Genomic DNA, 13,870 nt, shown 5'->3' with positions numbered 1-13,870 from the left:
GAAAAAGAGCATATGCATGAGAAAAATCCTTCCTTTCTATTTCTGATTTGGTCAGATCGCATAGAGTCACAAGACAAAGAGCATACCTAGAAATGAAAGGTATAGATCCGGTAATAAAAAACAGAGAGATAAATAAACTGAAATAAACAGAGAGATAAATAACTAAAACTGGAAATTAAGACTATATACCTCAAGATCTTAAAAATGATGTAGCTACGGCTAACGGAAACCTTTTCGCGTGAAACGAAAGGGGTTCCTCACTGGAATAGATGCTCCTAACGCAATAGAGAAATCTTCTCAGCCTGAAAGCAGTCAGAAATAGTATATGTAGGAAACGACAGTCGGATGCAGTTGTATCAGCTTTCGATTTGGATCACCAACGAATGTGGCCCTCAAATAGCTTTGATATCATGTAGGAATTTATAGAGTAAGTTACTCAGACAGAACACTAAAGTACACCACTCACAAAGAGATCACAGATTAATACACCAGTATTCTTGACGTGGTTAAAACCCTCAACGAGGGAAACAGTCCATGGCCTAAGCCAACGCGGCCACTTTAGGCAATTTATTAATAAAAATTAAAATTTACATAAGTTTCTCTCATGAACGATTACCCTACAAATGGCCCTCCATTCTCTTTAAATAGATATCATAGACCAATTGGGTATTAAGCCACGGATCAAGTGTCGGTAATACCGAGGAGAGAATGAACCATCAGATCACTTGATGTCTAGAACATATCGTGACCGTCGGATTGTAAGTTACAAATGTACATAGTAAAGAAACACACTTTACATAACTCTACACTAGACCAGGTTATACTTAACTATTTCCTATGTGTTGGAATATCCTAACAGGGACAACAGTGGCATCAATGGGATCTGGCTCAGCTGGGAGGCAGAACTACGCAATTTTTCTAGGGAAGGCAGTGCGGGCAATAAGAGGCACTAGCAGTGAAAACTGCGGATCTTTCCAGATGAGGCCGAGATCGGGCTATGGGAGCTTGCTAGCTAGAACTATGCAGATTTTGGAGGCAGTCAAGCAAGACATTTTTTCTCAGTTTCTGGGTTGAGCGGAGTGTCGGGCAGCAAGTAGATTATCCAAAAAAACTGCGCAATTTTTAGGAGGCGTGGCAAGCAAATCAGCAAGGGGACTGACTAACAAAACTGCACAATTTCCATGGACAGTGCAGTGACAGACAACAGGTGCATGTCCCTTCAGTCAATGCAGGTAGGCAGGCTGATAGCTTCTGTGCAATTTTTGGGATGAGTGCAACCTTGGGTCACTGCCCAAGTCAAATTCTTTGGTTGACCAATGGGAGGCTTGATGGATAACATGGAAAATTTTAAGGATGGAAATTTATCTTGAAGATTAGAAACCTTGGCAAATCTTACTAATGCAAGTCATAAAATTCTTGGTGATATTTTAGAAAAAATATTCAAACTTCTAATGATTTTATATAGTCTCTATAAAATTTTGGCAACTTTTAAGGTGAAATAATTTTTTCTTATAAAATTTGGGTGAATCAATTTTAGGAAAAAATGAGAATTGGCAAATATTTTTTTGGAAAAAGCATGGAAAATTAGCCCATGTGCGAATATTAGCCCCTAAAATTTTCCTTGATGGATAGGCATGCGGAAAGCATAGACTGAGATAGTTGTTTGGGAAACTTCTGCGTTGTTCTAGGTGACAGTGAGTCAGATTGATTCCAGGATTACGCAGTGCAGACTTCCTTGAAGGTAGTCTCAAGCTTTGCATAGTTCTGGGCAACAATGCTTGGTCACTAAGGGCTGAGATTGCATAGTGCAGCTCAGTGCAGGTCTGGCTGATGGAGGGTGGTCCGGTTGACAAATCCTTAGAAAAATGGTTAAGTGTCTAAGCAAGTGAACTCATGTATAGATGAAATTACAAACACACACTCAACATGACTCAACGTCAATATGCCTCAAACCAACAGGGCAACATGCTTAGTGTGACTGACTAAAGGGTGCGAGTGACAATTGCGACACTTGAGATAGATCATTGAACGACTGTGACGACACTTGCATGACATGGCATACCACTTTGTGTGTGAGTGCAACTAATGTTTACATATCGAGCACAACTTGTACACACAAAGACAAATCTTCGATATCACCAGAACAACGTCACAATCATGACATGGAAATCAACATGCCGAAGACAACAATTGGTCAAACAAGCGAAAAGGAAGTAAGACATGTAGAGGAAACAAATGAAATGACTTTTTTGTGTTTGAACACATGCATGTTACCGAAGACACGATGATATGGCACTGACAATAAGTCTTGAAAAATCAACTAAGAGGTGTACTTCGAAGGGTGTTCCTTACTTACCAAACTTACCCTTGAGATGATCATGCATCCGACGAAGTTTGCATGCAGTCCTGACCTTTTTCCATCACTTGGTTCCTTGGTCCTTCTCCTCAAATCCTTGGGAGTGATCTCAACATGTCACATTTTCCTATTGTCACTGAGAGATATATAAGCGTCATTTCAGTGGGCAGTGACTGTTGTTGGAATGAGGCCCATCTGCGGAGTTTCTAAATGCAAGATAGACAAGGCGGCTTGGAAAACACTGTGCAATTTTGAGGCACAGGACACTGTTGTTGAATGGGGGTCCTGGGAGGACACCTTTGCGCAATTTCTGAGTGTAGTACATCCCTGGAAGATGAGAGGCAATACTACACAGTTTCTGGATGCAAGCCATTGATGTAGGATGGGTTCTGAGAGGACACATTTGCAGAGTTTCAGGTTACAAAGCAGACTGAATAGTCGAGGGAGAATACAACGCAATTCCTGATGACAGCGGGTTTCGGCTGGGGAAAAGACACTGGAGGAAATGAATGTGATTTTTGGATGCTAAGGGATGATTTTTGGAGAAAGCGTGATGGTTGCAGAAGAAAAGTGCACAATTCTGGGAGGTTGGATGCTGCTAAGTTGCTTGGGAAATTGGCTAAGTGTGAGATCAGTGAAACATATGTGCACACAGATAAGATTTGACTTTGATTGCACACAAACACTTAATGATGCAACATAGACCATCCATAATGCATAAGACATACTTTGTTTGATGCAAAAACATTTGTGACAAGAGTGTGTGAAGTGAGTGTGAAACATGTGATGATAATAAATCATGCGCGCATGCTTTCCCTTGAATAAAAAGAACATTCCCTTTGCATGACAAACAACAATCCTTATGCCCAAAGATGACACATGCTACATAAAGATGAGAACATGAACAACTCTTAAGATCAAGGAGGGGAAGCTTGAGATCATCAACTTACCAACAAGTGACCAAGGACGATAGCTCGCAGGATCCAAGGTAGGCTCCGAAATTTGCATGTGAGCCAAAATTTTGGAGGGTGGCTGTAGCCGCTACAACAGGTGATTGGCCATGCCATTTAGCCTACGCAATGCACCAATGATGTTTATGAGGTTAATGAATGATATATTGCGCCCTTTCATAGATTCATTTTTTATTGTATTTTTTGATTATATATTGGTATATAATGCTACTTGGGAGGAGAACATATCACATTTTTTGTAGATGTTGGAGACATTAAAGAATAACCAACTGCTAGAAAATATCAAGAAGTGTGAGTTTGCACTATATTATTTGGTGTATCTTGGGTATGTGATAGGTGGAGGAGTGTTGAAGATGGATCCTGCCAAGATGGAGGCCATCATGAAATTGTTGTTGCCTATTAATTTTTTGAGGTCATCGGTTTCATTTGGAAAACACAATAGTTGAGAAAATCCATAGCCTCATTTTCAATGGTAGCAATATCACTCCATGCCATAACATCAAGTGGAAAGATTTTGCAGTGGGAAAGGGTCAGGCAAGGACCTTTGAGGAATTAAAGAAGAAGATCGGTCAAGTAACAGTTCTGGCATTACCAAACTTGCAACAACCCTTCAAAGTGGAGACAAATGTGAGTGGGTATGTTATAAGAGCAGCCTTGAGGCAAGGAGGAACTCAACTTGTATGCTACAATTATGAAGTAATTCATGGGATAATTCTTTACTACCCTACCTATGACAAAGAACTATATGCCCTAGTGCAAGTTTTGAATAAGTGGAAACATTATCTGATGGGAAAGGAGACAATAACCCACATAGATCACCAAGTGCTATAGTACCTACAATTGCAGAGTAAGCTACAATAAGCTAGTAATTACAAGTGGATGGGGTTTCTACAACAATTTCATTTAGTGATCAAGTATAAGAAGGGAAGCATAAAAAATTTGGTTGACATGCTTTCAAGGCCACCCACATCAAGGATGACAACTTTGGTATCTCTGATGCATATGAAGCCATTCACCCATGATGCATATAGAGAGGCATAATTAAAGTATGAGGACTTCAAGGAGGTGTTTCAGTAGTTTCGGAGCTAGAGTATTATGCACAATGGTGACAACTCCATTGATTTCCATCTCCATGACAGGTTACACTACATGCTAGATAAGTTATGTGTTCCTAAAGTTGATCGATTGTAGTTTATTAGAGAGGTTCACACCTCTAATGTTGCAAGACAGTTTGGTGTAGGGTAAGAAGTGGCCAACTTTCATAGGTATGTTTATTTTCCCAAGATGTAAGAGCATGTATCTAGGTTCATAAGTGGATGCATGCTTTATTGTACCAACAAGCCTAATAATAGGAAATAGGGTCTATGTCATCCCTTACCTGTACCCACTCATCCTTGGGAAAGATTTTTCATAGACTTTTTGAGATGTTTACCAACTAGGAAGGGACATGACTACCTATTCATGGTACTTGATATATTGAGCAAGATGTGCATTTTGATTCCTTCTAAAAAGACCATTAATGGGCAAGAAGCAAAAAAATTGTTCTTTGGATAGGTTTGGCGGCACTTTGGGATATCGAGGAGCATTGTTTCCCATAGGGACACAAGATTTCTTAGTACCTTTTGGACTACATTGTGGGATAAAATGGACACAAAGTTAAAGAGGTCTACAACATTCCATCCACAGATAGGTGGGAAGACAAAAGTAGTCAATAGGAATTTGGTGCAATGTTTGAGATGTTACAATCAGATGCATCTGGAGAGCTAGGATTAAAATTTTGTATATATACAACACTCTCATAACATATATGTCCACACTTATACTGGTAAGTACCCATTTTAAACTTGTTTTGGATATTTTCCACCTTCCCATTTGAATATTACCTATGGGCAATAATGAGGAGTGAGGGAGGATCTTATAGGGGAAGCCTTAAGGGAAGATTTTTTTTTTTGAGAAGATCAAGCATAATCATATATAGGTACAAGAGACACTATAGAAGTCACAGGAAAAATATAAGGCCATGCATGTTAGCATAGAATAGAGAAGTCCTTCAAGGTGGGAGACATTGTATGGTTACAATTGAATAAGGAGCGGTTACAGGGTCGTGGTAAGAAAATAAAGGCTTTGTGATATGGTCCCTTTGAGATACTAGGAAAGGTGGGAGATGACACCTATATAATCAATCTAAGCCCATACACGCACATTTACTCAATGGTGAATGTAGAGAATTTTAAACGCTATGAGCCTTCAATGCTAGATTAGGAACAGGAACAAGTCCTACCTTCTCTAGAGGATTTGGCACTAGATGCTTAAGTAGAGTTGCAAAAGGATCACAGATTTGTAGAAGAGGTCTAGAACTAAAATACAAGGGCAACATGACCTTTGATAAATTAGATTGAGATGATATACCCTAGGTAAGGCTAAATTGTACACATGAGAGAAGGTGGAGGAAAAATTTCCTCACCTCATTCAATAGAATCTTTTGGGTACCAAAATCTTCCCAAAGTGGGGAGGTTTGATCTGAATTGGATCATTATATTATTTTCTATCCATATTGATACTTTCAGAGTGGAAAAGGTGAAGGAATTAACTCACATAACCATTTTTATTAGCGGGGCCTAGTTTGGAAAATTTGGGTTTAGAACCTTTAGGGAGAAGTTTGAGGCATTAAATGATGTTTTTGGGGGGAGGGGGTAAAGGATTTTTTCATTAGTAAAACACATTTTCCCTATTCAACACACAAATAACTTTCTAACGATACATGAATCACCTCAATCATAGTCCATATGAAAAATTTATGCCACTAAGAAGTTGACCTTCTTGCTTTGACCACCATAATTTGAGAGGATGCCACGTCAACCCCCATTACTCATGGAAAAGGGTATAACCACTTGACGATGATGAAGAAGACTCTATAATATTCTATATTGTAACTCTAGTTAAGAATTGAAGGAGTTAATCTTAATAACTAGTAGGCTATCTAATTGTGTTATAACCAAACCACTAGGAGGAAAAGGGGTTCCATTCTTTTCGAGTGCATTTTGTTTCATAAACATGCAGAGTAGTTGAGAGGATTAGGAAGAGAGAACATAGAGAGTAGCTTTTCACTTCATTATCCCATGGGCCACATGCCTTACTTCTTTGTACTTGCATCCATTTTCTGTTCAATGAAAGAGAGTAGCCTCACCTTCCAGCTACGTTTTCTCCCGAAAGGGTTTCCCCAAATATATCTTGTGCCAATTGTGGTTTGTGAGTTTTTATTTCATTGTTATCTATTTTCTGCATAATTGTAATTTGCATGTATACACAATAAACAATAATTAATAGATCCAAAAATCTAAGGAGAAATAAACTCTCATAGTGTAGATTTCAGATTTTCTACTATATTTTAATAGATATGTTGTGATGAATTTTCCAATGGAATACCCATGGTAGTTTATGGATTAGTAAGACATTTCCATTTATTCTTAAGTAATATAAAACCTAAATCCTCAACTTGAAACTCAATATTTTATCACTAATGACAATATATTTATTATCATTTTCCATTATAATCTCACATGTTGACTCTTTTTAACAAATTTTGAATCACCTTAATCGGAAAATCCAATGAAAAGCTATGATAGTTTGAATTTAACATACCTTTTAAAATTCTATTCTAGAGTTTATTCTTTAGGCTAACCTTTCTTCTGGTGTATCTCTGTGATTTCAATCCTTCTAAGTCTGAAATTTCAACTTGTAGTATTGTGATATATCTTCTCTGCAATCTCATGGGACTCACCAAAATTTGATGTGCCAAATTTATAATTAAATTCCTAAAACTTGTAGATGTTTAGCCTCTTCCCAAGAGTGAACTTGTACAACATGCCACATGTCAAGATTTTCAAATAAGATTTTGAAATTTTTAGTTGAATTAATTCTATATTTCTTCTTAGAACCCTAAAAATTCATACTCTGAAATGTCTCTAGAAAAATATTACAACAAACATAGAAAGATGACACATCTGAAGCCGATTTCTAGATTATTCACAAACCCTAAATTCCACAGTGTATATCTATCGAATTATAGTAACCCATAATTTCATTTTTTTAAGACATGTACTTTGTTATCTCTCCTTAGTGTCCTCAAAATTTCATGTTTAGAAGCTTCCTAGGAAAAAAGTATAGCATGAATTCCAAGATCACTTGTTTGTAATTGATTTCAAGATTAATCACAATAACTTATATAGGGTATATCTACGAAATTATAGCATGAAAAAATATAAAAATTTCCCCACCTATACACTAATATATCTCCTTAGTATCCTCAAAAATTTTGGTCTTAAACTTCCTAAAAATAATTATATCAAACACTCCAGGGTGACTTGTTTGAAACTAATTTCAAGACTAGTAAAAAACCCTAATTTTCATAGGGTGTATATTTGAAAGTATAGTGAAGTAGAATCTAAAATTTTGGCCACCCATACCATGATATTACTCCTTAGTATCCTCAAAATTTTGTGGTCTTAAGTTGTTATGACCCCAAGGGGGGGCTAATATTGGGTTAAATGTATATTGTATGATCACAAGGGGGCCATATATGGGTTTAAATATACATGCAATGTGTAAATGTACATGTAATAGGGCCAACTTGGCGATGAAGATGCCATATGTGCAATGTATGAATAGGTATATATAGAGATCATGTAGTCAATATTGAGGACAATTGAATTGAATGTATGAATGTATTTGGGCAACTAAAAAAGGTTATCCTATTAATTAAGGAGTTATTGTGTAACTTATCTATTCTATCTATGTTGGAGTTGTGCTCCATGCCCACATTGGTGTACAGCGTGTATGTATTTGATCCATGAAATTAGATATTAGAGCATATGATCATAAGGTTTTTCTACTTCAAATAGATCATTGTGATATTTTCATTATAAATTTTTATTTGGGAAGCTTTAGAAAATGAAATTTTGAGGAGACTAAGGAGAGATAGCGAAGTACCTATGTTTAAAATTTCAAGCTCAATTCATTGTACATTTAATGATATACCTTGTGGAACATAGGGTACGTGACTATTCTTGAATTTAGTTTCAAATGAGTGATTTATTCGATATAACTTTTTTTTAAGGAAGCTACGAATGGAAAAGTTTTGAGGATAGTTACCAATGTATAGTTGGTGAAAATTTATGATCCCGATTTTCTATACTTTCAAAGATATACCTTGTGGAAGTTAGGGTTTTTGATTGGTATTGAAATCAATTTCAAATGAGTCATCCTACAATGTTTGATGTAACATTTTTCTTAAGAAGCTTCAGGCCACAAAATATTTAGGACGCTAAGAAAAGATAAGGGTACATATTTTCAATATTTCAAATTCTAGCTCACTATAATTTCCACGAGGGATTTACTAAATGAACCTTTGACATATCACGTGCTTTCATGGCATACTAAACAATACCCCTAATTTGACTACATATTGGGAAATACCTCTAAAAATCATATTATTTAACCCCCTACCAATACGAACCCAATGCAACTTCTCAATTTAAAAAAACCCTACTTTCCCTATATATTATAGGTTTCCATTTTTTCATTAACATTTTTTATACCCATTTATATTTTTTCATTAACTTTGAGCTCCATTTTTTATACCTGTCAATATAAAAACCCTTTATCCCCTAATATATGCTTAATATATTATGTCATTTTCCCCTCAATATATATCCCCCAATATGAATGTACATGGTATGGTATTTCTCCCCCAGCGAAGCCCTCGTGATAATTTCAAAGATATACCCTATGGAAGTTAGGGTTTGTGGCTAGTTCTAAAATCAACTTTTAAGTGAGTCATCTTGTATCCTTGTAACTTTTTCTTAAAAACAAGTTTCACAATATGAAATTTTCAGGGATCCGAGGAGGCATACTATAGTACGTTAGATAGTAATTTCATAAACATATTTGAAAAATTGGAGACATGACATGCTATACATGTTCACTCTCATAAAAGATCCAAAAATCAACTAGTTCTAGTTAAATTATCATAGCTTTCTCTTGGAACATCAAATCTTGATCAAACCTAGAGGATTATAAATAACACATCTTAGTGTACTCTAGGCTTAAATTTTAGACTTGGTAGGGATGACTTTGTAAAGATATGGTAGAAGAAAGGTCAACTAGAAGGATAGGCTTTAGAACAAGGTTTTAAAAGGTATGTTAATTTAAAATTATCATAACTTTTTATTGGAATGTTCAATTGAGTTGATTCAAAAGTAGTTGCAAAAATAAAATATTTGGGAAATGGTCATATCTATTTGAAATCACTATTGTTAATATATTGAAGTTGTAGGTTGAGCATTTGCGTTAGATCGCACTAAAAAAACAATGGACATACCTATATTTCATGTATATGAGAATAAAAATAAAGTCAATTCGAGGGAATGGTTGAGGATGGTAATAGAAGATTATTATGAAGAAATTTATAATTTGGATGATGAAGCTTTGAAGTGGTGGACGAGTATTGAAGAGGAAACCAGAAGGAATATCACAAGGGAGAAATTTGAAGAACTCTTTTCAAATAAATGGATCAAGGACTAAAATTAAAAGAGATGTATAGAATTGAACATTAATTAAATGAATATAAACAATAAATTTCTAAATTATAGAAATATAAGTAGGAATTAAAAGAATATCTTAAGAGCAAGGGTTATTAGTTATGTAAGTTGCAATCGATTAATGAATCACTCATCAAGGATGTCACATTTCTAGGTAGTAGCCACTCACTGATAGTTTTGATCTTCTTTGGTTCCACAACTATTCCCTTCTTTGAGATTATGTGAACGAAATAATGAATTGTCTTTTGGTAGAAGGAACGCTTACCCATTTTGGCATAGAGATGATGCTATCTAATTACATGTAATACCATCATCAAATGTTGATCATGTTCCTCCTTTGATTTTGAATATAAAAAGATAGTCGTCCAAAAATCCTATGATAAACTTGTCCATGAATTCTCTAAAATATGCATTCATCAAGCACATAAAGATTAGTGGTGTATTGGATCAACCAAAGGCAATCATAACAAACTTATAGTTACCATATCTAGTTCCTAAGGTCGTCTTATTGATGTTCTTCTCTTTAATTTTGAATTGATGGTATCCGGACCTTAAATCAATTTTGGAGAATACCTTAGCTCCTCTCAAATAGTCAAATATGTCACATTTCCTTGGTAAATGATACTTATTATTTATTGTCATCTTGTTCAAATGCCTAAAGTCTAAATATAATCTTAAAGTACCATCCTTCCTTTTAACAAATAACACTTGGGCACCCCATGGTTACACACTCGAGCATATGCACCCCTTCTTCAAAAGTTCTTCCCACTATATTTGTGACTTTCAAAAGTTCTTCCCACTACATTTGTAACTTCTTTAATTTAGATATACTCATTTTATATATTACATTTGAAATTAGAACAACTCAAGATATCAAATCAATTGAAAAGTTAATATCCCTTCTAAGTGACAACCTTAAAATATCACCAAAAAACATCTTGATATTCCTTTAATATTGAATAATCCTCATTAAATACTACATTTTTATTAAAAACCTTTTAAGATATATATAAAAACTTGATAACAATTTTCATTAAAAATAATTCTAACTTATTAAAATATAAGATATTATGATAATTCTATAACAAAAAAATTCCAAATTCCAATTTTAAAAACTATTTTTATTGGAGAAATATCAAAATTTAGAAAATTTGATAATTATAAAAATGATTTAGGATTACATTATTTGATTTTTACTCACTTTAATATTTAACTTCTATTTTTTCCATATTATATAAATTTGAAACTACCGTATATAATAAAATATTATTTATAATAAATAAATTATACCTTTATATTATTAGTTATAAACTTAGTTAAAAACCATAAATTTTCATAATTTTCGTACCCATGTAGTGCAAACATCATGTATTTCCACTGAGCGGAAATATGCATATGGTACGTAAGGCTTACTCTTAAAGATTTCAGTAAATATTTTTTTTAATAAATAGTAGTAATGGTGGTAAAGGAAAATTATATATATATTAAAAAGTTAAATTATGCATAACTTTATGGATTATTATTATAAATATAAATAAATATTTTAAATTTTAAAATAAAATTAATGTAAAATTGAATTATTTATAATTTAATTAGACAAAATATTAATTTTAGTAAGATTATGATTTTTTGTTATTTAAAATATATTTTTAAATATATAATTGATTCAACTCTCTAAAAACACTCTTAATAAAACTTCACAAATTAAATAACTTAAACTTATAATTTTAAAAAATTTATTTTTTACAAAATTAACCAAAAAAAATATAAAAAAAACTATATCATCTATTAATTAAAATAAACATTTAATAATTAAACATAACATTGAAACTTAAATTAATCACTAATATTATTTATCAATACAAATTAATGTTTTTGGACCATAACCATGGAACTTTTTAAATGATGACACTAAATTTTTGCTTTTATTTTGTTGTGCAATTTTTTATGGAGTTGTTTTTGGTGTGATTTTTTGGAAATCCAGTGGAAAAAATTGAGGTGAAATCTTGATTTGTGTTATTTAAACTAGTTTTTTGACTGTATATATAGATTCAGCACTACGGAAAACCCCTAAGGCATTTCCATTGCACAGAGTTACCCATCAAATTTGTGATTTCAATAAATTCCTACCGGATTTTAAAGAAATTTGAGCTTAAAACCCACAGTAAAAACTTCCAAAAAATCTCACTAAAAATAACTCATTTTTTATAATCTCAACTCTGCAGTGAGCATAGCCTTTCAGCATAGTCTTTCAGTCCACTTTCCCTCAACGTTTATCCATTCCTAACCATGGTTTGCCATTGATTCACCCATCTCACTTTTTTCCATGCATTCATGTGGATTGCTTTTTCCATGCATTCATGTGGATTGCTTGGAATGCTCTAGAGGGATAAGCGGCTAGGAAATGCGAGTTTGAGTATTCCACAAAGAAAACAAACATCAAAATCTTATTGAACTGCGATATTATAATCTTTTCGTGCAGAATTGATGTCTCATTTCCGCATATACATGTCTAAGTTTTGAAAAATCTAGATGATTGCAAACATGACCAAATCTTTGAACGGATAGCCCTCGTTCAGAAATACATGTTCTAGGGAAAGCATGGTTTTTGGAAGTCTCATATCATCATATAACACAAACTCACCTATAGACGATACCCTAACAACTATGTAGCAAAATGGAAGCTTAAACTAATAACAGAATGAAATGCCATGAGCTTTAAAGCTATGAAAGACAATTCCCAGCAAACAGTCTGACGTTTCATAATCTTAATGCTCAAGTCAGCTATCATCGGCCTTCTTTTCTATCACTATCAATCTTTGATGGAGATACATTCTCCATCTTCTGAAGACGAGGCCAAGCTGTCATGGCTTAAATTGATGAGCTCTCTACGCTGTTGTACAATGGTGATGTTGCTACGACAGGTGTACTGCCACTTCCGGCAATGGCAGCGTTATATTGCAAATCTTTAATGTAAGCAGGACGAGAAGCAGCAGGAATGATCTCTACATCACCAGTCAGCATTGCTACCACTCGAGACATCGATGGACGCATTGTAGGAACAGCTTGGGTGCAAAGAAGGGCTACTTGAATCACTCTGAGGACTTCTTCTTTTGAGCATGTTGATTCTATCTCAGCATCCATCAATTCCAGCGGCCTTTCTTTCTCATAAAGATGCCAGGTCTGCAATGCCATGCGATATTGAGAAGTAGGCAGTTAGTAATAGCTAAACATTAAAATACCTGGATTACATGTTAGAAGTTAGACTGTACACACCCATTCGAGAAGATAGACCATGCTTTCTGGCAAGCTTGGATCTGTGTTGCTCCGACCGCTCACAAGTTCCAAAGCAACTACCCCGAAGCTGAACACATCTGCCTTTTCCGTAAGATGGCCTCGCATAGCATACTCCGGAGACAGATAACCGCTTCAAACATAAATATGAAAGAGTGAGATTACGTTATTTTCTCTAGATTATGTTACTGTAGTAACCATAGGTTATATTACTATAGTAGCAGCTTGTTTCTTCGAAAACAAAAATTGTATTTTCTAACGGTTAAATGGGGAACATATATAATTTCTCATAGTAGTTAGGAAACCAAAATTTAAGTTTCTGGATCATCTTACATGGTGCCAGCAACTTTGGTGCTAATGTGAGTTTTATTCTCATCATATAACCTAGCCAAGCCAAAATCTGATATCTTAGGGTTTAGAGAGTCATCCAACAGAGTTTTATTCTCATCATATAACCTAGCCAAGCCAAAATCTGATATCTTAGGGTTTAGAGAGTCATCCAACAGAATGTTACTGGCTTTGATATCTCTATGAATTATCCGAGTACTGGCCTCCTCGTGAAGGTAAGTGAGTCCGCGCGCGGTGCCAATACAGATATTGTATCGAGTAGGCCAATCCAATTGTGTGTGAGATTTCTCATTACCTGCAAC

The 13,870-nt window shown here is 34.7% G+C and overlaps 1 protein-coding gene across 5 annotated transcripts in view; it reads right to left on the bottom strand.

Annotated features, from left to right (window-relative positions):
- Positions 1–12,397: 12,397 nt before the first annotated feature.
- The window catches only part of LOC149227135 (putative LRR receptor-like serine/threonine-protein kinase At1g56130), a 330,293-nt gene continuing 328,820 nt past the window's right edge, over positions 12,398–13,870 (bottom strand). For 3 of the 5 annotated variants that reach the window (XM_089377695.1, XM_089377698.1, XM_089377699.1), the window contains 3 exons: positions 13,554–13,863; positions 13,203–13,353; positions 12,398–13,109 (listed from right to left, as the gene is read on the bottom strand). In XM_089377695.1, coding sequence (XP_089233821.1) covers positions 12,798–13,109; positions 13,203–13,353; positions 13,554–13,863 — 773 coding nt within the window. In that variant the 3' untranslated portion in view covers positions 12,398–12,797. The remainder of the gene's footprint in view (positions 13,110–13,202; positions 13,354–13,553; positions 13,864–13,870) is intronic. The other 2 variants (XM_089377696.1, XM_089377700.1) reach the window with 2 other exon arrangements.

The sequence above is a fragment of the Pinus tabuliformis genome, chromosome J (assembly GCF_031772625.1).
Source record: "Pinus tabuliformis cultivar Carrire ecotype Pingquan chromosome J, CPIR1, whole genome shotgun sequence".
Taxonomy (NCBI): domain Eukaryota; kingdom Viridiplantae; phylum Streptophyta; class Pinopsida; order Pinales; family Pinaceae; genus Pinus; species Pinus tabuliformis.
This window is presented reverse-complemented; position numbering and strand designations above follow the sequence as displayed.